The 23,332-nt window shown below is 52.6% G+C and overlaps 1 protein-coding gene and 1 long non-coding RNA gene across 7 annotated transcripts in view; one reads left to right on the top strand and one right to left on the bottom strand.

Moving 5' to 3' along the window:
* Gdpd5 (glycerophosphodiester phosphodiesterase domain containing 5) overlaps nt 1-23,332 on the bottom strand; it is an 81,716-nt gene that overhangs the window by 23,326 nt on the left and 35,058 nt on the right. For all 6 annotated transcript variants that reach the window (NM_001109152.2, XM_006229814.5, XM_006229817.5 and 3 more), the window contains 2 exons: nt 14,736-14,912; nt 1,196-1,299 (listed from right to left, as the gene is read on the bottom strand). In NM_001109152.2, coding sequence (NP_001102622.2) covers nt 1,196-1,299; nt 14,736-14,852 — 221 coding nt within the window. In that variant the 5' untranslated portion in view covers nt 14,853-14,912. The remainder of the gene's footprint in view (nt 1-1,195; nt 1,300-14,735; nt 14,913-23,332) is intronic.
* LOC134483762 (uncharacterized) lies at nt 10,965-12,166 on the top strand. Its single transcript, XR_010060700.1, has 2 exons — nt 10,965-11,134; nt 11,858-12,166. It is a non-coding gene; the product is annotated as an uncharacterized LOC134483762 (long non-coding RNA).

Genomic DNA, 23,332 nt, shown 5'->3' with positions numbered 1-23,332 from the left:
AGCGTCCAGGCAGAGTGTGACAGTTCATATTGTCAATCTAGAATCACCTAGGAGGTGAACCCCTGAGGGAGCTTCTAGATTGGGTTAAATGGGGGTGAGGAGACCCATCTTAAACGTGGGTGGTGCCATCCCATGGGCTGGGATCCTGGATTGACTACAAAAGAGGAGTCAAGATGAACCCCAGTCTTCATCTTCCTGGCACAACATAAGTAGCTGCCTCGAGGTCCTGTACCAATGACGGTGACAGGTTGTACTCTGGAATGGGAGCCAAAATAAGCCCTTCTTTTCTGAAGTTGCTCATGTCAAGTATTTTGTCACAACAATGGGAAAGTAACTAACAGGCAGGAAGGTGGACAGCAGGCTTCATGTCCCTTTAACAGAGTCCCAGGATCCTAGCAGAATCCTTGAACAGCAGTCCACAGGAAGCTGTGGGTCAGCGGTTCCCCCTCCTGGAGACTCAGCCTCCTGGGAAGCAGCCCTGTGTCCTGCCCCAACTCAGCCCCCATGTCCTGGTAAGGACTTGCCGAGGCTGGAGTTATCCTACCACAGAGGGAGAACAAAACCCAGAGAATACCAGAGGCTTGCTCCCTAGCCATGACTCCCCATGCTGAAGTTTTCAAAATCTGTTGGTGGAAGACTTCTCCAGAACACAGAGGGTCTTCCTCCCAGCCCATGCCTTTCATTTGTCAATGAAAGCTGACTAAGGAGAATGCGAGGGAGGGCCCTGCCCTTGGACCTGCAGTGCCCCGAAAGGAGGCACAGCTGAATCAGACAGCTGCTTGCATGAGCCAGGGAGCCTAGGCTAGGGACAGCCTCTTCTGCCCAGGCTCTGGTCTTTCTGGGCCTTGGAGCTCTTGTCTACAAAGGGGGCTGGTGACCTTCCACCTCAGGCTGATGCTGCCCTGCCTTCTGCTCCTACTCCTCACAGCCTGGACCTACAGAGGATCACCATGTCTCCTTGTAAACTAGCTCAGGCTAGTTCCCATGTCTCCTCCTCCAGAAAGCCCTTCTGAAATCTCAGGGGCACGGAGCTCTCCCTGTTTTACCAGACTGTGACAGGCCCTTCACTAGAGGCCTGCAGATACACAAGAGTAGGGCTCCGATGGGCCTTGCTCAAGGCCCTAGGGTAGAACTCTCTCAGGGCCGAGCTGTGCAAGGAGGCTCCAACTTGAGCCCTGGGACTCCCCCCACTCACCAGTTGAACTCATCGTAGTCGTTGTGGACTCCCCACCAGAAGTAGAGCCAGGTGAGCGTGAGGCTGAAGGTGCAGACAAGGAGCAGGAACCACAGGCGTTCCCACTACAAGAGCAGAGCAGAGGGTGGCGTCAGTCACATCGGGCAGTTCTCTCCCTGCCCTCCCTCCCTGAAGCCTCAACTGCCAGGGGCTGAGACTCAAAGAGGTCCAAACCTGCCCAGTGTCACAGAGCCAGGTTACAGAAGAGTGGACAGCCAGGAACAGATAGGGGTCCATGACAGAGCTGCAGGCTAAGGTCTTTCTGCTGCATCTGGAGGCCTGCCACTGTGTCTTAGCCTCTTATCTGGGGAGCTGTTCCCTAAAAACCTCTCACAGAGTTTCCTGCAGCCCAGACCAGCCTTGAACTCCTATGTAGCTGAAAATGGCCCCTTGATCTCCACTTCTACATGCTGGGATTATAGGCATGTACCCCTAGGCCCAGTTATTTTTAAGGTTTATTTTATGACTACGTGAGCGTGTGTGCATGTGTGTGTGTGTGTGTGCGTGCGTGCGTGCGTGCGTGTGTGTGTGTGTGTGTGTGTGCGCGCGCAGCTCTGGAAGCCAGAGGCATTAGGGATCCATCTGGAGCTGGAGTTCTAGGCATCTTTGAGATGCCCAACATGGATGCTGGGGAATCAAACTCGGGTCCTCTGCTAGAGCAGTGTGTGCTCGTTACCCCTGAGCCAGCTCTCCTGCCAGCCAAGAAGTCTTTAAGGCAGTGCTGAGTATCGAACCCAGGGCTTTGTGCATGCTAGGCAAGCACTATCAACTGAGGAACACCCCAGCCCTTTCCTCTCTCACCCTCCATCCTTTTAGGCCCACACAGTAGGCACAGCTTCCCACTTCTACTGACAGAAACACTGATGTCCGTAAGACCAGCCAGCCTGCCAGAGTCACTCAGATAGGTAGCAGGCTAGGAGCAGTGAGTGAGTTCTCTGACTGGATGAGGTGTAGTGACTGCCTTCTCCCTCTGGGGCTGGGGCTTTGGGGCTGAGCTGGGGTGGGGCGAGGGGGTCACACTTTTTTGACTCCAGTGGAAGTGGGTGAACACAGACCCGGCCATGCAGCTTCTGGGAGCCTGGGCTCAGAAGCTGCAAATGCACCTAGCCCTAGGTTTTCCCCTCTTCCATCTCTCTGTTGATCTCAGCAGCACACACTGGGGCAGATCATCTTGCTGCACCCTAAGAGAAGCTGCTGAGGTCAACAGAGATGATTTGCAAATGAGATGAGAGAACTCAAATTAGTCAGCCAGGAGCGCTGAGTCTCCAGCACAGAGCAGCCAGCCTGGCAAAAGTGTAAAGAATTCCAATTGGCTAACTTCCTCCTGTTCCTCACCGTTCAGGCCTTCCTTCTGTGTGTGACCCCTGACCCCCAGCTTTACCTCTTCAACTGAGAAGGACCACAGGCTTGGGCTTTCTACCCCAAGTTCCTATTTCCTATGGAGGACCTATGGAGTTGGGTCACATGCCGCCCCCTCTGGGAAGCCTTCCTGGATTCACTTCTACTCCCTCAAACCTATTGTGCTCCTCAGTACAAATGCTTGTCTTTTCTAAATCCACCCTGTGCCCCCAGAGCATGTGGGATCTGTTAGTATTGATGACTAGGAAAGAGGGTGCCAGGGGAGAAAAGACATTCCCTAGCTTCCTGGAATCCTTCCATCCCTCATCAGTAGCTAAATATTGTGTTTGGAGCCAGACTACATGGGAATCTCAAATCCCCATCTACCACTGACAGGCTGTGCATCCCTGGACAGTTTACTTAACCTCTCTGTGCTCTCTGTGTGCACATGAATGACATACAATAACAGCACTCACATCACAGGGTTGAAATGAAGGGCTCCTGGCCACCATGCGGAAGAGGTTCTCAACCCAGAAAAGTTATGGCTCGGTGCACACTGACACCCTCCTGCCAGCATGAGTCACTCAAGTTGGTGACCCATGCTTGAGTGAGCAGTTGCCACCACTCATAGTCATGTGCAGAACCAGGCTGCTTGGCCTAACCCTGCTCTGCCTGTGACAGCAACAGTTCTCGAAAGCCTAGTCTCCTGCAGGTTCAGAGGTGGGATAGTCTGGCCCATTGCAGGTTCAGGGGTGGGATAGCCTGGTCTGCTGCAAGTTCAGGAGTGGAATAGCCTGGTCCACTGCAGGTTCAGAGGTGGGATAGCCTGGGCTACTGCAGGTTCAGAGGTGGGATAGCCTGGTCTGCTGCAAGTTCAGGAGTGTGATAGCCTGGTCCACTCCAGGTTCAGAGGTGGGATAGCCTGGCCCACTGAAGGTTCAGGGGTGGGATAGCCTGGTCTGCTGCAAGTTCAGGAGTGGGATAACCTGGTACACTACAGGTTCAGAGGTGGGATAGCCAGGTCCGCTGTAGGTCCAGGAGTGTGATAGCCTGGTCCACTCCAGGTTCAGGGATGGGATAGCATCTCAGAGAAAAGTCTGCCTGTGTCTGCCCCACCTGGGCACGGGCCAGCATAGCCCCAGACTAGGAGAGAGAGAGAGAGAGAGAGAGAGAGAGAGAGAGAGAGAGAGAGAGAGAGCCCTCGCTAGGACCAAGGCAGGACACTTGTCTTCCTGTGTGGACTGATCTCGGGGCTGTCCAGATGGATGTCATAGTAAAGGAGCAGAGTGAATGGTACTCAGTCTTCCTCCCCACATTCTGGCCCACATGCTGCATGAGAGACTGCACCTCCTCCATCCCCCCACCAGGCCCAGGGCCAGTCCTTTGGGGGTTTTGCCTACTTGCTCATGGAAGACTTGTTTCTTGCAGTCTCACTGACATCTGACTCCCACTCAGTATGGCATATACCTCCCTATCATGTTAGCACAGACTCCCACTAGCCTCAGTTCCACGGCCTCCAGCTGGGAATTGACAAGGTTAGAGCCAATAATAGGTAGGCAAGGCACCTGGGCAAGGTGGGAAGGGCAGGACCTCGGAAACCAGGAACTAGGAACCTCATTTTCAGAAGCTAGGGCTGGGAAACCTAGTGGTTAAGGTCCTTTAGAAACTGGAGGTCATTAGGCCACAGGCAGCTGATGGAGGGGAGGAAGAGAAAGGCACGTGGTTGTACCAAGAACAATCAGAGGGAAAAACTGAAAAGCAGGGATTGGAAGAAAGAGGACGAGGAAGGAAGGTGAGGAGCGGGAGAGGAAGTGGCCTTCCACTGATAAGAGGTTCCCAGGGGCACTAATGGGCTTGGTCTGGGAGAAATGCCTGGGCATGCTCTCTGCCCATTAGCAGGGTCTGGCTCAGCTCCTGTGATGTGTAGAGAGAGGGCCTGCTGCCTCACCGGTCTCGGAGGCCACACCAGTGGACCTTGAGGCCCTGGCCCTCTGCCTCTCCACATTCATAGGAATGTGCCGGAGCACGTGATGATTCAGAAAGGGAAAGATCATCGAACCACCTACGGGTGAGCTACTGAGCCCTACCATTCGAGGCAGTTACCACGCAAGTGTAAGTTTATCATGACAGTCATCTGTCAGACAGCAGTCAAGGCTTCAACATGGGCAAGAGGTCACCAAGCAGGGGAGGAACGTGGACCCCAGGAGTTTTGAGATGCTCGCCTGAACCTGTCCTACCACTCTGGGACTCTGTATGGCAACCCCCCGCCGAGGTTCTGTTCACCCTTCTCTTTCTGTAGGCTGTACCTCCAGGCCTAACCTCTGGCTCCTCGGGGACACCATTGTGTCCCTGTAACACCTGACAGCAACCTCCCACCTCTGAACAGCCTGTGCTGGCCCTTGGCACCCGGCAACCTGCCCTCCAGCTGCACGTAGCTGCAGAGATAGGAAGGGTGTCTGGGCTCCAGCTCTGTAGGTTAGGCTGTGGGCTTTAACCTCAGAGCCTGGAGTCCTCACATATAGGATGGGAATGCGAAACCTTACCTTGGAAGGGTGCTGTTGAGTAAGCTAAGCAGCTTCCAGTGGCCCACGGTAGGGGTAAGAAAAGGGAAGGCTCACCGACTAGGTTGTATATTTCTTGGGAGTGCTGGAAAGAAGTGTGGTCTGGGTCCCCAGGGCCTACCTGCACACCAGGACACAAGGTGGTACTCTGATACAGTGTGAGAAGGCAGGAAAGGATGGACTCGAGACTGAGACTTGAGGAGACTGGGTTCAGACTAGCAGACTAGCCTCAGGCCCAGGGGCCCACTGAGGGAAAGAAACCATGTTTCCTTCTGAGCCTGGGCAGCTGGGGCTGCACTAGGGACGACCCCTTTGTTGATTGGTAGTTCCAATGATCCCACAGTGGCAGGTAGCAGCATCTCCGCTGGGAGAGAGCCCAGGCCTGGTCAGGCAGTATCTTGTATCCCCGCTCCATGGGATGGATGCTGATGGCTGATAACTGACAGAGGATCCCTAAAGTTCCAGCCCCACAGCCTTGTCTCACCTCCTCCCAGTCTTGCCCTGGCCTCCCAGGACCTGAGACCCTTTGTGGCAGTCAGGGCTACAGGACTAATTTCACCAAAGGTCATGGTTCCTCCTCCCTAGCTCCTGTAAATGGTTATCCTCCTTGCCTGACCCCCACACCAGAGCACTCTCCCACGCTCGCAGAAGAGTTCAGTAGCAGTCAAGCTCTAATAGTCCCCAAGCCCAGCTGGACACAGGAAGTATGGGCACCAGATGGGGTGGGGCGACTCTGCTACTGTTGGCTTCCACTCACTGTCAGCTCCTGTGTACCCCCAACTGCCACGGGGATGCATACAGCCACCCATCACTGCTGGTGTAGTCAAACAGAGCAAAGTCCACCTGGCTTCTGAAGTCTATGATCTCACAGTGCTTGACAGGAGGTGTAGGCCCCACACCGGCAACATGGAAGACTCAGACTCATACGCACTACAGCCCGAGATGTCACCCTCAGCTCCTGCTTCCTGTATACTGCCCCCCCCCCCAGACTGAGGGTAGGAAGTCAACCTACTTCAGCTCAGGCAGCCTCAGCCTGACCAGCAGTTGGACTCGGACACACAGCCATGCTGGGTTTGAACCCTGGGATGGTCAGAGCTGAGTAGCCTTGGAGACATCCAACCTCTTTGAATGCCAGCTTTCTGCTCTTAGAATGAGGGCAGGTATAGTGTGTCACACAGGGCACTGAGAGCTCTCCTGCAGTGTGGCACTGGCCAGGCAGGGGAGCTGTCCCCTTAGGTCCCTCTCTCCTGCCTCCCTACCTCCATCCAGGGGAGCTCCACTTTGGTGGAAACCATGCAACCCATCCAGCCAAATGGGTCAAACAATACTGGGGTTAAATGGGGGGAGGGGAGAGAGAGAGAGAGAGAGAGAGAGAGAGAGAGAGAGACCACACACACACACACACACACACACACACACACACACACACGGACAGACTGAGGGGAGGGGGATGGGGAGACTCGAAGAGAGAGAGAGAGAGAGAGAGAGAGAGAGAGAGAGAGAGAGAGAGAGAGAGAAAGGAGAGAGAGAGAGAGAATGAATACCACATATCACAGCTGGGCTTTAATTCCAGCCCTTCTACCCACCGGCTGGGTGGCTGTGGGCCAGGCATTCAGCACCTCAACCCTCAGCTTCCTCCCTTTTCATGGGGATGACGTCATCACGAGCTCACAGGAAAGCTGTCCCAGTGATTACACATGTAAGCTGTAAGTCGCCAGATCCACCATGGTTCCTATAATTACCATGCGCGTCTGACAGCCCTTTAATTATGTGAAGACAGCGATGAAGTCTTCACCCTCCCGAGCTCTACACCGAGCCTTCCTCTAGCTGCTGAGGACAGCAAGCCCATTGCCTGCACCTGGCCCAGGCTGGGCACCATAGGCAGCCAGACAAAGAGATGGCTCAGCAGGCTTTGGACTATGGGCCCAGGAGCAGGCTGAAGGGCAGGAGGCTGACCGTGAAAAGACCCTGGCGTGGGGCTCTTCAGCCCCTGCCTCACACACAGGCTTCAGCCTTCACGTTGGGACACAGAGGGCTGCGGGACTCTTCATAGCATTGGGGATCCAGCTCTCGACCTCCTCCTCCCACAGTGCCTCAGAGCAGATGGAGTCGTCTCGGGAAACTGAGGCTTAGACAGGGAGAGTGGCAGGCCTAAGGTCACAAAGAACAAACCCAGGTCAGCCAGAATTGGCAACCGGGCCTGAGTCCTCTGTGGTCCTCAACTGTCTCAATGAAACAAGGACCAGGACGTGTAACCAACCGTGTCTGGCCACAGAGCAGCGGGTGAAAAGAATTTCGGATTTCACCATCTCTGAAGAAATGGAGACACTAAGAAGCAAGGTAAAAAATGGCCCAGAAGCATGACCGTGGGGCTAGGACACCAGCAAGGGACTGCAGAGCAGTGAAGAACATGGCACACGGGGTTGGGATGCAGGGACGTGCACTCTGAAAAGCTCCCTACCTCACACCCCACTCCAAGCCCCACCCCCACCACGACTCTCTTCCTGTCACTCCTCTCAGGGCTGCTGAGCCTTTCTTTCCCTGTGGAGACCCAGCAGTCTGCAGCAGTGACCAGGGACACTCGGGTCCTGGGCATGAGTGAGAGCAAGAACTGCCTAAAAGCACAGAGGACAGTGGGTTTTACTGTCTGCTCTGGGAGAAGGACACAGAGGGCTTCCTGGAGGAGGAAAGAGGGCTGGAAGGGAAGGGCTTGCTGTGAGGACAGGGCTGGGGAACCACCATCTTGGCAGGAAGGAGCAGATGATGCAGACGTGGAGCCGTCAGGTCTCATTCAGGGAAATGATGTCTCCTCTTAATGGTCATTTATTTTTATTTAAAAAAATTATTACTGGGCATGGTGGTCCATGCTTTTAATCCCAGCACTTGGGAGGCTGAGGCAGGTGGATCTCTTGAGTTCTAGGACAGCCAAGGCTACACAGAGAAATCCCATCTCAAAAAAACAACCAACCAACTAACACGCACGCACGCACACACGCACGCACGCACGCACACGTGCTCAGATGCCATGGTACCTATGTGGAAGTCAGAGGATGATTTCGGCAGTTGGCTCTCTCCTTCCACTGTAGGTTGCAGACTTGGACTAAGGTCACCAGGCTTGGATGACAAGTACCAGCACCTGCTGGCTATCTCACTCACCTCCTCTTATTTTTTAAGCCAAGGATGACTCTGAACTTCTGATCTCCTGACTCTACCTTGCACGCACGTGCTGGGATTACATGGTGTTAGAAACGTGAACATCAAATTCATCAAGGCTGGCACATGCCAGGCAAGCACTCTTCTTACCGAACTACACCTCAGACCCCCAATTTAAATTTCCACATAGTCAGGTCTACCTGCCCCTTTTACTTTCTTCAGTGCCGCCTCTGTGCTTGAGGAAAGCATCTGAGCGCAGACACTACACTTAAGCCATAGTTACAGCAGGGAATCACGGCTGTACCTTCAGCGCGGAGACCCACCCACCCTCCAAGAGGGTCTCCAGAGCCTGCCTAGAGCAGAAAGAAAGCCTCGAGTGTCTCTCCATTTACATCTTTACAAACCCTCTGACTTTCTCAACAGTTTTCTCCATGCTTTCTAGATAGAAGAAAAGTTTAAGAGTAGGGAAGACACATTTCAATCTGTCTGGAATCTATTCTGGTGTGTGACTTGGCCTTGAGCAGACTTTCCTTTGGCTTAGCTGCCCCCAGTGTGTGGTTCAGCTCTGCTTGGGAGTCCCAGAGCATGCACATCTCAGCATCCAGTGACACTCTTGTCCCATCCTCAACTCCTGTCCCATGCTCAACTCACCGTCCCATGCTCAACACCAAATGAGGGATGGGGGTATGTGGGCTGGGAAGGGGCAGGGGTTCCCGGGAGGCAGAGATGGGCATACCCTGGCAGGATTATGCTGGCTCTGGCCCAGGAGATTTGGAGGAGGAGCAGCCAGGCAGGGCTGAGATAGACAACAGCATTAGGACAGAGTTGGGAGGGGATTATTAGAATCCCACTGCCAGCCAGTTCCTGGCAGCCTAAGCGGCTGGATTTATTTCTCCAGGCTACAGAAGGCTGGGCAATTAGGCCTCTGTCTGTCCTCGCTTCTGCCAGGGCGCCCTCAGAGCAGCTCATTAGGTGGGAGGAGGGTCAGCTTGCAACTCCTCTTTCCTCCTGCCACCCCTCGGGCACAGAGGAGCTGGAGGACCCTCAGGCCCACCCGGTTTTCAGACCCATGCTGGAATAGTTCACATGGCCTCCCTAAGGGGTGGTCCAGCCTCTATCTACTCAGGCCCAGGGGCTGCCAGTCCCGTTCCCAGAGGTCTTCTCCTGGCTTCTTCCTCACACCCTTCCACTGTAGAAGGAAAGGATGAGGCCCAGAGGACCATTCCTAATCCTTCAGGGTCTGTCCCTGTAGCCACCAAAAGGTGAATGTCATCATGGGACACCTGTAGGAAGGGCACACTTTTTTCAAGGTTAGAGCAGGGTCTCTTCTTCCATGGATAGGAGGCCCATGGGTACCTGCCACCTAATACCCCATTTAACTGGCAAGCAAGCTGAGGCTGAGAGACCTGGGGCTTGCCTGAGGGCCTGGGCAGTATCAGAAGGAAGGAAAGAGTTGGAGACATAGATGTCTGGCCAGGACTGCCCGTTTGTGTGTAGCTGGATCTAACCATATCCTGGAATCTGTTTTAAGGGGCTTCATTACCAAGCCAACCCTGCAGTCTTTCTTCCCCTACAAAAACCATCCAAGACTCAAACCACAGGCTGCCAGGACAGGAAGCTGGGAAATTCCCCTCGTCCACCTGTAGAACGAGCCAATCTCAGCTTCTAGGGTGGCCTGGGAAGACCCAAGGCTTGAGTCAGCATCCTCCCCTTCCAACCACAGCCAGAACCCAGAGAGGCAGCCTGGAATACAGCAGGCCCTCTATCATAGGTGTATCTTCCTTCTCCAGACCCTGGCACTCAAGAGTTTAGAGGTTCCACCCCAACATCGGTCAGCAAAATGCCAGGCACCCCCCCAGGCAACATCCTCAGTCACTGTCCACTATCCAAGCCGTTGTCTATCCTCTTAGCACCACCTTGCCAAGCCTGAGTCAGGCCTTGAGTCCACTGGGAGGACCAGAAACCTTGTCCTTATGGCCAGCACTGGACCAAAGGCTTGTGGTTGTGAGAGCCACATGATGGGGGAGGAGAGTGACAGCTTGGTTTGGTGGAAAGTTCTCAGTTAAGTGAAGGGAGAGAGGTGGGGGTTGGACAGTGGGAGCCATACCTCTGTGGTGAGAGGACGAGGTATTCAGGATACAGAGAACCGCTTGGTGTGGTCAGCATGGTTTGTGTGGAAGGGGGAGGGAGGGAAGCACTCATCCACCCCAGGAGGGAGGCCCCTGGGACTGAGGACACTGACTGGTCTGTCCATTCCCAAAGGCTCACTCACACCCTCACAGTACAGTCTGCCATCTCTACAGTGGCCTCCAGCTTCCTGGACTAAGAGTTATGGTATGAGAGGAACTCTTTCCAAGGCCCTGCTGGGGTCAGCCTGTGATTGGACCTTCAAAGTGTCTGTGACATCCCTTCTCTTGCCTACACTTTTGCACATGTGCGTGTGTGTACGAGCACATGTGGGCATGCAAGTACGTCACCTCACCAAACTCTTCTGGCTCCCTGGCTCTCCTCTCAAGGGCTGTCTGGTGCTCTGCACAATTTAACACCTGGGACCTTCGCATAGCTTGGCCCAAGGCTAAGGCCTGGGCTGCTCAGCACAGTTGCGGGCTCAGGCCTCCCTGTAACCTATTTTCCCTTCCCCAGATGAGGTGCAATGCCTTTCAGCTCCCAAACATGAGTCAGTAGCAACAGACACCTTGCCCCATACATGTACCACACACTCCCAGCATTCCCGGGACCTGGCTTTGATTTTCCTGTATGTCTATTCATATCTGCCCTCTGACCTTTCCCAGCCTGGGTTCTCTTTCAAGGGAGGAGGAGAGAAGCAGGTCGGACACAACTGTGATCTGTGAGTATGTACCAGAATAGGTTTGTTGATCGAATACATAAATGCCTAGCACACTGGAGGTGGAAGAGGGGAGAAGATACAGGCTGGGGTGGGGGGGCGTGAGCAGGGGGTGTGCACTGTGCCAGTGGCCCCTCGGTGTGAATCAATCATTCCTATTGGAGCCCCATTTACAAGCTGGGAGGGGTCAATTAAGGTCATAACAAGCTTTTAAAAAGCAAGTGCAGCACAGATGTGCAAGACAGCTGATTAGCATACTCTGCTGGTTGGTGCCTAGCTAGGAAGTTCCTCCAGGCCTCTGACCTAAATCCCTCTCCGTATGGAAGTTGGTTTTGACACTGCTGCCTTCAGGGGACCAAGGGATTTATGGGGCTGGTGGGGGGAAGGGGGCATTGCCAGAGGTGGGAGGGCCAGGGACAACCAGAACAGTACTGTGTCACTGAGTCCTTAATTGGCAGTATTAAAGTAATGACTCGCAAACAACAGCCAATTAATTATTCCCAGTTATAAAAAGCTCTGCTTCCCTTCCCTCAGCCTCACTGCTCCACACCCTCAGCTGGGGGCAGGAGAGGCCAGTCCATCTTCTAGCTCCCTGCCTCCTGCTTCCATATGGTGCGCCCTGTGAACAAAGGCTTTGGGAGTGGTACCGAGGCCGACGTGGGTGGGCGGAGAGTGGCCTTCGTGGAGGAGTTCTTTTCCAAGCTCTGGGATCTTGCTCATACCCAGGGACTGCTTGGAAGCCAGTCAGGCCTGACGAGACTGCCACTGGGGATCCCAGCCTGGCATCGGAGAACCACCCCGCCTCGCCCAGGACCCCCGCTCCTCAGTCACAACTTCCTGACTCTGCTCCTAGCCCCATTCTCCATGAGCTCTCATTATCTAAGCGCCAATGCAAGCTGTCTTTGTGTGCCTCCAGCCCCCAGCAACCATGGCTGCAGACCTGTTGTGACCTCCTGCACATCTGCTCTGTGTCTGAATTTCTCCATCTGTGAAATGGGTGCACAATTAAATGTGGCCAGCAGGGGCGTTGGAACAATTAACCAGGCATTGTTTGTAAATAATTTGCTCCCTGCATGCTAGTGGGTGGCTCTACAATGCTAACTCTTACCATGACTATCTGCCTTATTTCCTAGTTCCAAGGATGAGAGGGGCACGGCTCAGCCACTCACTGTCTCCCATTGCAAGGTGAGATATGGAGTGGGGGAACCCTTGCAGAGGCCTCTCCTCCCTGCTCCAGAGTCAGCAATAGCCTCTACTTGTCCAGCGGGTGTACCTGTAGCCCCAGGTTCTACACCAGGTGCTTTTGGTTTGTTTTGAGGCCAGGCCTCAAGTAACTCAGGCTGGCCTGGCACTCTCTGAGTGGCTGAGAATGACCTTGAACTTCTGATCTGTCCGCTTCTACTCCTGAGTGGTGGGACCATACACACAAGCCGTGTACCCCCATGCCTGGTTTATCCAGTGCTGGAAAGCAGACCCAGGGCAAGCACCCTACCAGCTGCCTACGCCTAGCCTGTACCAGCTGCCTGAGTCCACAGACCTCTGTGCCCTTTACTGCTCCTGGCAAGAGCGCTCAGCATAGCCTCATCACTGCTGCCAACTGTGGCAGAAGAGGATCGGGAGAGAGGAGGGAGAGGGAAAGAACATTCACTTGAATAGGAGAGGAAGCAGGCTATGAGCCTCAGAGGCTCAACATCAGCTGACTTTGGGGTCCCCTGAGGTGAGCTCGCCATCTGCAGAAACGGAACAGACTGAAGTCTCAGCCACTCCTTCAGTCCCAGTTCCATACCCAGCAACCCAGACCCTGGTGTCCCTACAACCTGAACCACCGAGGCTCCTACTCATGACCTCGCCTGCCTTCTCCACCCCTCAGCTCACCGCAGTCAAGCCCCTTCCCTTCCTGACTCATGGCCTAGCAAGGCTACCTAGCCGGTGGCCTTTCTATTAGGAGTTTGGCCATTCCTCAACTGCTTCCCACCCCCGAGGTCTGCTTGTTACCACTGGATGACCTTGCTCTAGCCCCTGGCTTCTGCTTCTCCATGTCCCCTATGTGCTACAGGACTGGAGCCTGTCAGCACAGCACTGACCCACAGAGCAGACAGGGTACCAGTCACAGGGAGGCTGGGTCAAAGAGGCCTGCTGTCTGAGGCGGGCAGACTGCTATGGAGCAGAGTGAATGGCCCATAACGCTGAAGTCACTGATCCGACCGCTTCCCACTCAGTGAGGGAGCAGCTGAGGCTTGGCACCTGGAACGACCTGTCCTAACGTCTTCTCACAGGTGGCACCATGCTGATCCCTCACCAACCCTGCCCCTCTCTCACATGTTGGCCCATGAGAGGATATGTTACCATCTCTCCGTCGCAGGTGCGCAGCATACAGTCACGGGCTACTAGTGGAGGAGGCACCCGTGACCCTTCGTCTGTCAGCTCTGGTCTGTGTCTCTCCCTGACAGATAAATCCCGTCTACCCAAGAGAGAATGACCACACCACGTAGTGCCCAGGACGCCAGCCCGACCGTGGCTACAGTGGGAGGTGGGCTCCATCCCGGCACTGCCAGGCCACTCAGTGGCCTTGGCTATGTCCCTTCCTCTTCCTCACCCCTGCTTGTTTAGTCATGTTCCTGTGCTGGGAGTGGGGACACCGTAAGGAATCTGCTCTGGGTTCACTCTGATAGCCCATGCTTCTCTTGGAGGTCATAACCTAGGCTCCTAACAGTTTTGCCCACACTCCATCCCTCTCCAGCCCCGAGGAGAGCAGGCAGGTAGGCAAGTACCCTGTCCTCCCCCATGCCTGGCTGAGCCTACGACCTCAGCTCAGCTGCTGTATCCTTGCCCTACAGCCTGCTTGGGGCTGGTGAATTCAGAGGCTAGCCTCTTTGTTCAGACAAGCAGGAGGGAGGAGAAAAGCTGTTCTCCAGGCAGCAAAGCCTTTAGATAAACACCACAGAGGAATTGGGTTCTTTCAGAGAAGAAACCAGATCCACCAGCTGATAGCGCCCTGGGGACAGGAGTGCAGTTCAGTCTGGCCGGGAAGCCAGTACTAAGGCCTCTTTATCCAGCTTAGCACCTGCTGCTGGCCCTGGCAAACCAGTAACTCAGGTGACTGGGACCTGGTCCCAGACAATGGCCCCATCAGCACCCAGGCTCCAGGATGGCCAGACCCCACCTCCTCTCCCTCCTGACATCCATACCTAGCCTTTCAAACCTATAAGAACTGTGAATATTTTTCTTGAGGTGACCCCTCTTCGGCTCTCATACACACACACACACACACACAACACACACACACACACACACACACACACACACACACACACACACACACTCCTTCCTATGCAGGCCCCTAGAGTGGCTGTCCCCACCACCACCAGTAGACAGTTAATAAGTATCTACATCCACACAGACAAGCACCTTCCTATCTATTCCACCTGGCCAGGGGCCTCAGGAAATCACTATGACCCAACTTTTCTGAGGAAGAAACTGAAACCTGGAAGGGTAACCGGACTGCCCAGAACAACACAGAAACAGCTGAGCCCTGATTTCCCTTGACTCCTGGGCCCGTCACTGGGCTTTTGGATGCCTTTGGCTCCATCCCAGGAAAGCTCACCGGAGTTGTGTCATCGTGTGAGCGTTGGTAGCGCTTCCAGCGGCAGCCATAGATGCCGGTGAGGCACGAGAGGCACAGTTGGGGCTCGTAGTACTGCAGGGGCTGGTGTCTCACCATGCTCGTGCCCGCAGCCCTGGTGCCTGGCCCTCAAGCGCCCATGGAGGCCACTGGCTGGTGCTGTAGGAAAAAGCACAGGTTGTGAGTCAGGGCAGGCATGAGGAGTTAGTCCTGCAGAAGTCACCCCAACCTAGGTCAGGGAGGTTATCCTCTCTGGAAGCCTTCCTGGACGTCCTCGGTCCCCAGGATGTGTCCCTGCCGACTCATCCTCTGACTTCTTTCCCTCCAGTCACACTGAGGTCTTCAGTGTTTGCTACTCTTACTTAGTACGGTTTTGTTTCCACTTCCGTTGGAAACCTGCACAGCCCCTCTTTCTCTTTCCTTCCCTCTCAGCTCATCCTCTGAACCTAGGCTGGCCCTGGACTTATGACACCCTAACCTCCGGAGCGCTGGGTTGATGGTGTGCACCAACCTACTGGGGATGGGGTGGGGCGTTTGTAAGACTTTTCCAGATGGCCTTCTGAAGACCTGGAGCCCCTCCCCCACTCCCCAAGCTCCTTTCCCTGTTCTCAGCTTTTTTTCTCTCAGCCACATTGTTCAATATAAGGTATCTGCTTGTTTTGTTTGTCTGCCTGCCCCACTGTAAGTTCCACAAAGACGAGGAGTTTTGTCTTTTTAATTCTCTGCTGTCTCCCCTGTAACTGGAACAGAACCTGGCAATAGCAGACTTTCAAAATAAACATTCTACAAAAGCCATTATCATAAACACTGACAGGCGTGGAGGGACTGAGACTCGGCAGGTACTAGGGTGTGCCACACACGGTCATGCTTCCCTAAAGTGGCAGGTACCCTGTCCTAACCAAGGCTCAGAGGGAGAACAGGCAGTGCCTGCCCTGTAAGCACACCACATGAGGGCAGCTGAGGAGGGTCTGCCCCAGCACCCACAAGCAACCCAGGCCCAGGCAGCATTCAGCGTCTGGGAACTGTAGAGACCTAGACAGTGGGAGGTACCTCGAGGGTTGAATTCCTTCTTCCAAGTGCTACTTGTCCATTTGGACCCCACTCTACTCCCCCAGGACTCGGCCTCCCAGGACTGGCGCTGGTCAGATGTGACCAGGGGACCCCAGCATCATTCGGTCTTCAGCCCCACTCTATGTATGTCACCAGAATGGTGGTTCCAGTGTGTGGATGAGGGGCCTGCCCTACTCTATTGCCTCAAGACTCAAAACTGTAAGTCCCCCACCAGATCCTGAGATGACGGGGCTCAAACTTGGACTGTGCTACCAGCATCTGCAGGAAGGAAGGGTGTCCCACTTTTTATCAGAAAACACTTTGCATCTGTAAAATTCACCCTGGCGCAGCACGTGCTGCGGTGTTCAGGGTGCATTATCTTTAGTGTATCCAAGAAGCTATGCTTAGCCCCTAACCACGACTACCCAATACCACAGCACTTCTGCCATGCCAATGACCACCCCAAAGCCCACTGGCAATGGCACCCTTATTCCCCCTCACACACCCCTCAGGTTTGGCAGCTACCATGCCACTTTCCGTGACTCGATTCACCAGTTCCAGACATTTCCCATCTTGGAAACCAATAGCATTTTGAACGATGCTGCTTTTATTTAGCAAAATGTCTCCAAGGTTTATCCATGTCATAGCACGCATCAAAGGCCATTTTCTTCTTTTCTGAGCCAAGGCCTCACGTAGCCCAGGTTGCTCTTGAACTTAATAAGTATCCAAGGCTAGCCAAGGACTCCTGACCAGTCTCTCAAATGCTAGAATTACAGGCATGAACCACCATTCCCAGCAAATACATACACAATACATATATGTGTATATGTGTATATGTATGTATTATACCATTATGTACATATATGTGTGTGCATGTGTGTATGTATATATATACATACACATATATGTATGTGTGTGCATGTGTATGTATATATATACATAATACATAGATACATACATATATGTGTGTGTATATAATGTCTATATATACACACACACATATATATATACATACACATACATACTATATATAATATATATACATACATATATATATTCCACCATTCATCGGTTGTAGTACACTCTAGGCTATTACTGGCTTTTGCTTGTTTTTGTGTGGACATGTATTTTCATTTCCTTTGGATACAAACTTTGGGGGCCGATCTGTAGATTTAGTAACTCTGGTGACTGACATTTGGTACTTACTTGAAATAAACACGAAACATTTTTCCAAAGTGGCGTACCCTTTTACGTTCCCAATGCATTATCTCAGCCCTCCCCATTTTATACATTAGAAACCTGAAGTTCAGAAAGACCAAGCCCCTTATAAAGGTCACAAAGCAAAGCTAAACATTTTATCCAGGCCGTCCGGCTCCAGGGGACCTTATTCTAACCCACGGCTTGGCAACCATAGCCACTGGTTTGCCAAATCTGACCTGTTTCCTACTTTTTTTTTTTTTTGTACAGCTTGAAATCTAAGAATGTTTTATATATTTTTAAACCACTGGGAGAATGAACTTAAAACAAGAATATCGTGTGACACATATAAAAAAAATTCTATGAAAGTCAAATCCCAGCACCCATAAATAAAGCTTTATTGAACATAGTCACGCTTGGCCTCTTTGCACGAACAGTTCATGGTTGCTTTAAGGAGAGCTGTAGGCCAAGTGGGCTGCCACAGGGGACAGCGCGTGATTGACTTCTCAGATGCCAGCCTCTCAGAGAAGGTGTCTTAGGGTTTCTGTTGCTCTGATACGACACCATGACCAAAGACACCTTGGGAAGGAAAGGGATTGATTATTCCAGTGTACAGCTCCTGGGTCACACTCCATCATCGAAGGAAGTCAGGGCAGGAATAATTAACCCAAGAGGGAATGATCCCAGTCAAACCCAAGCAAAACCAAACTCCAACAGTGTAAATAACGCAGTACCCAATGTCTGGGCACCACTCCCTCTCCTCTGGGTGCTTAAGGGCCTTGGCAGCAGCAGCACTTACTCAAGTCTGACACCCACAGTACACAGGGCTTGTCTCCCAGGCTCAGCCTAGTTCTGTTCCACAACTGCTGTTGCCCACGACCCCAGCTTCTCCAAAATTCTGGGGATGCCAATGCAACTAGGCTGCATTTTCACCAATAACCTCTGCTGGACTTCCTGGACTCTTCCTGCTAAATGGTACCAAACCTCAACTTCTCTCTATGGTCCCTTCTCTCATGGCTCCAAAACCCAGGGCTTTGACTGTGACTAAGGCTGTACCTTCACTAATGGCTTCTCTCCAGGGACTCCAGGCTTGCCACACAGTTCTCCATGACTCCTTCATGCCTTCAAAACCTGCACCACCTAGAAGACTTTTACCCAAGTTCACCTCCCAATACAAAATACAGGCTGGTCCCCAAATATACACTCCCACATGCCCATTTTCCTAGAGACGGTGGAAATGGACGCCACGGCCCAGAAGGCAGATCACCCATGCAATCTCCAACATCTTGGGCTCCACTATCACACCAGCCACCACATCTGCCCCTGCCTCCCTTCTGGGAGGCAGCACCTACCATGTAGAAAGAAGTCATGGCCACTGACTTACTCTGTGGTGGGGCCATTCCAGGCTCTTCCCTGGGCTCCAGGCTCTGGATATGCAAAACTGGGCAACAGGCTTTGCTTTGGAGATTATGGGGCAGACTCCATGGACTACTAGGCTGAGGTGGAGGAGGGGCACCTCTTTGCAAAGCCCAGCAGGTGGATCCAGGAGCATGGTCAGGACTCCCCTACCCTTGACAGCTGGCCTCCCAAGTCACCTCACTCAGATCCACACCAGCATGGAAATGAGGGCTCTGTGAAAAGACAGCAGGGAAGGTGGTGTCCTACCTGGAGACTCAGTGATTCTGTGTTTGGGCTTCTCCCTGGCTTCAGGTAAATGTTTATCCTGCTATGGCTGAAGGAATCCTTCTATTCCCTCTGTGTGTCCCCAACAGAGGTTATCTCATCCCCTCCCAGTTTCAGTTACCAGGTGGCCTAAGCCTGCGACCAAGGCCACCTTGTCTCTGCCTCTGATGACAGTCAGTGGCTCTTGCCTTTCTGCAGGGGGGTGTCTCCCAGGCTCCGCAAACCCAGCTCTATCACACTGCCTGCTTCTCAGGCCTTGCTTTCATGGCCTTCTCAGCCATGCTTCCTACCCTCTAGCCAGGCCTTCTCTCTTCCTAACCTCCCTGATGTCAAAACCGCACTAAAGCTAGTGTACACTTTCACCAGCCCCCTGACCAGGACCTGCCCTGCCAATCCAGCCTGCCCTCTGTCCAGGCTGGTTTACTCCTCCTAACCCTGGTAGTCTCCAGAGAACCTCCCCTGAACCCTGGCTCAGTCAGAGTTCTCTTGGACCTACAAGAGCCTACGGGTCCTGCCAGTCTCTGTTGTGTGTGCACTGCTGACATGTGACATGTGTGCCTCCCTTGTGTGGCAGCTGACTATCCCCATAGCCTTCCATCTCCCTAGAGACCAGCACAGAGCAGTAAGAAGAGAATGTTCCAGAAGCTTGCTGGACAGAGGAGAATCCAGTTCTGCTCTCAGAGCTGTGGCCCAGAAACTAGGCAGCTGATACTTGGGTCGGCTCTCACAGACAAGGTTCTTTCCACCTGTCCCCCAGCCTGTCACCACCCTCCCCTTCCAGCAGGGCCAATGGCATAACGGTTTCCTCAAGACAGCTCCTAAGATTGTTCATACCAACCAGGTACCTGAGAGAGGCCCTGCCAAGAGTCTCTGCCAGCTTGGGAACAAGAGAGGCGTCTCCCCAGCCCAAAGACCTGTGTTGTCTCAACACCTGACTCAACTTCTATAGCCTTCTGGTCTCACAGGGGATGTTCATGCCTCCACGAAGAAAGTAGCTGCTATGGAGCCCCAGGTACACATGCCCTAGGTATGTGGGTGTGCATGCCCACCTCCAAGGTCCTCTGCCACCCTAACCTCCCATCCGGAAGGTGCCTGACATATGTCCCCACTCCTCCCATCTATGAGGACTAGCTGTCAAGCCAAGGCATAGGCCTCAGACTGTGATGATGCCCAATCTCTATTCTGAGAAGTGAGGGCCTGGGTCTTTGTATGGTCTCCCTCAGTAGACTTGCTACATGACTTTGCAAGTCATTCTCTCACTCTCTAAGCCTTGCTTTAATGTCATGGAACTGAAGATAGACAAATAATAGAGGAGAGTGCTCATGCCTGCGATACACAGCAGGGGTGTAAGTGACAGGTCAGTAGATAGAGTGCTTCTCCCGTAAGCATGAGGGCCTAAGTTTGATCCCCAGAACCCACAGAGAAAAGCTGGGCATATGAGCCAGTGAGATCGCTCAGTGGGTAAAGGTGTTTGCCTCTGAGCCTGATTATCTGAGTTTGACCATCAGAACCCACAAGGTAAAAAGGAGAGAACTGACTCCCACCAGTTTTCCTCTGACCTCATAGGTGTGTTGAGAATCATATATGCATGTACACGCATGCGTGCACGCACACACACACACCATATCACACACATATACCACATCACACACACCACACCTCTCACACATACATCACACACACACTATGTCACACACATCACATCACACACACATTACACATATCACAGACACACACACACCATATCACATACATGTACCACATCACAAACACCATATCTCACACACACACACAGACACACACACACACACACCATATCACACACACACATTACACATAAATACCACACCACACATATCACACACAGAGCGAGACAGAGGGAGGGAGAGGGAGATGGAGAGAGGGAGAGGGGAGGAAGAGAGAAGTAGAGAGGGACATTGAGAGGCAGAGGGGAGGGAGGGAGGGAAGGAGGGGGAGAGAGAGAGAGAGAGAGAGAGAGAGAGAGAGAGAGCCAGACAGTGTTATTTGCACTTAGAATTCCAGATCTGGGAAGGTAGAGGCATGCAGAACCGTGTGGCTCAGTGGCCAGTCAGTCTAACCTAATTGGTGATTTGCTGGCCAAGTCTCAAAAACAGGATGTTGGTACCTAAAAAAGAGCATACACACACCCACAAGAGAGTAAAGCATGGGTACTTGATACGCAAATGTATCTTGAGAATGGAGCCTAAATATAGGAAGCCAGTTAAAAAGGACCACTTGTTTTGTGACTCTATTTATAAGGCTGGCTGAGGCAAAAAGACCGATTAATGAACACCAGGGTAGGCGGATTAGAGAGGGACAGAGCGTCTGACTGTGGGTCTGGAGCTGCTTCTGGAAGTGATGAAAATGTTCAAGAATTAGTGGTAATGTGTGATTATGAACACACAAAAACCAGTGGGTTGTGCTCTTTAAATAGGCAAGTTGTAGCCAAGTGTAATGGCGTATGACTTTAGTTCCAGTGCTTGGGAAGCAGAGGCAGGAGGATCTCTGAGTTTGAGGCCAGCCCGGTCTACACTGTAAGTTCCAGGATAGCCACATAGTGAGACACTGTCTCAAAAACCAAGCAAGCAAGCAAGCAAGCAAGCAAGCAAGCAAGCTGCACCAGGCGCAGTGCACAGGTCATAATTACATCATTTAAGACCCTGCTCTACAAATTCCCAGGCAAAAATAAAACAAGGCTGGGCATTCTTAATGCATTTTTTTTTTAAAAACCCCAGCACTCGGGAGCCCAAGGTGAGTAGATCTTTGTGAGTTCCGGGCTAACCTGGTCTACATATTAAACTCCAGGCCAGGCAGGGATTTATAAATGAGACCTGTCTCAAACAAACAAACAAACAAACAAACAAACACCGAAACAAAACCAAAGAAACAACAACAATAGACAATTTGTATCTTATATCCTAAAACTGTTTCCTTTTTGTTTGCCCAGGTCTGAGAATCACTGTAACAGAAGGTTCTTGCTATACCCAGTCCCTCCATTTCTGCCCAGGCTGGGGTCTCTGGGACACTCCAGTTCTGATCACTGTCCTGTCTTCTGCTCAAATTGACTGAATTAGGTCTATGGTTTGCCACCCAAACCCTTTACCAGGACACAGGTGTTCACAGTGACCCCAACTCTTAGCAGGTTTTAAGCAGTGAACAAGTGCGCTGCAGGAAGAGCAAGCCGGCACAGGGACAACTTAACTGCTGCTTGTCACAACTGCCATCGGCCGGCTTGCCTGATGTACGATATGGCAGGCTTGTGAGGATGAGGATTCGTAGGTGTGTGGTGGACACAGGGGCCTGAAGAGTCTTGTGGCAAACACCACAGAGATGGTCCCCATTAGGTGATGTGTTGGGCGCCATGACGGTAAGAGCTTGCTGGGTGCTATGCTTAGTACTGCCTATGGAACGTGTAGATAACAGCCCTACCACAGGAGACCGAGACTACAAACTGCCTGAGTGAAGTAGGTGAAGGATGGTGTACCACACAGTTTAATATTATTGAACAATAAAAAGAAAGGAGCAACCTGGGTATGCTGGCAGAGACCTGTAACCCCAACCCTGGAGAACTACACTGTGAGACTGTCTCCGAGAAAGAACTAGCAAGCCACACAAGGACAAGAGGAAACTTGGAAGCATAGCGGTGGGTGACAGAAGGCTTCTCTCTGAGACATTCTAGAACAGACAAAGAAGAGACAACAGAAAGATCAGTGCTCCCCCGGGGCTCAGAGGAAGGGAGAACCAGGTGGAACCCAGGGATATTAGAGCAGCCACCCTATTCTGTGTGACCCAGGAAAGCCCCACCGGTCAAATATTGGGGGATCTGAGCATGCAGACCCTCACTCTGATCAGTAACAATGTAATGACACTCATTCATCAACTGTCCCAACTGTAACATAGTAACGCAAAATAGAGAGTAACAAAGAATACACTAAGTAAAGAGTACAGAAGAGGAAAGGTATCTGGGAGGCTAGAATGGATATTAATCAGGCATGTGTGTGTGTGCGCACACACTTACACACATAGACACATACACAGTCAACAAAGCTCACACAGATAATCTCAGAAGAGTCTATCTGAAATCAAGGTGCTAAATACAATCTAGGCTACATTTGCAGTAGCCCCCAGATCCAGGCTACCTCTGCAGTAGCCCCTAGGGTGGGCCAGTCCTCAGTCTAGTCCTGTCTACATCCCTGTCACCACAGGAGACAGCAGCCTGTGCTTCCCAGTGCAGAGCACTGTGTTTTGGTTGGCATCAGGGACGCCAAGGCCAGGAACTGGAAGAGGAAACCCTCGAGGGTGCCAGGGCTGGGGGTGGGGCCTGGCCTTCTCCATGGGCTGTCAGGCCCTAGGGAAGGAAGGACACTCTGGGAAACGTCTCCTCCTTGGTCTTGGCTGCATCTACTGCAGCTCAACCCAGCCAGCTCCAGCACTGGTGGTCTGTGGTTAAGCTTGGCCACCTCCATTTTCTATGTGACCACATCTCTATCCTTGCTTTCTTACTGAGATCGTGGGAGGCAGAGACTCTCTCAGACAACCTCCAGAGATGTCTTCAGCACTCAGTTCCTAACGCTCTTTCTTCATCCCCAGCTTTCTCTTCATCCCCGGGACACAGCAGAGCTGTGGCA

This window comes from Rattus norvegicus, chromosome 1, assembly GCF_036323735.1.
Source record: "Rattus norvegicus strain BN/NHsdMcwi chromosome 1, GRCr8, whole genome shotgun sequence".
Lineage (NCBI taxonomy): Eukaryota > Metazoa > Chordata > Mammalia > Rodentia > Muridae > Rattus > Rattus norvegicus.
This window is presented reverse-complemented; position numbering and strand designations above follow the sequence as displayed.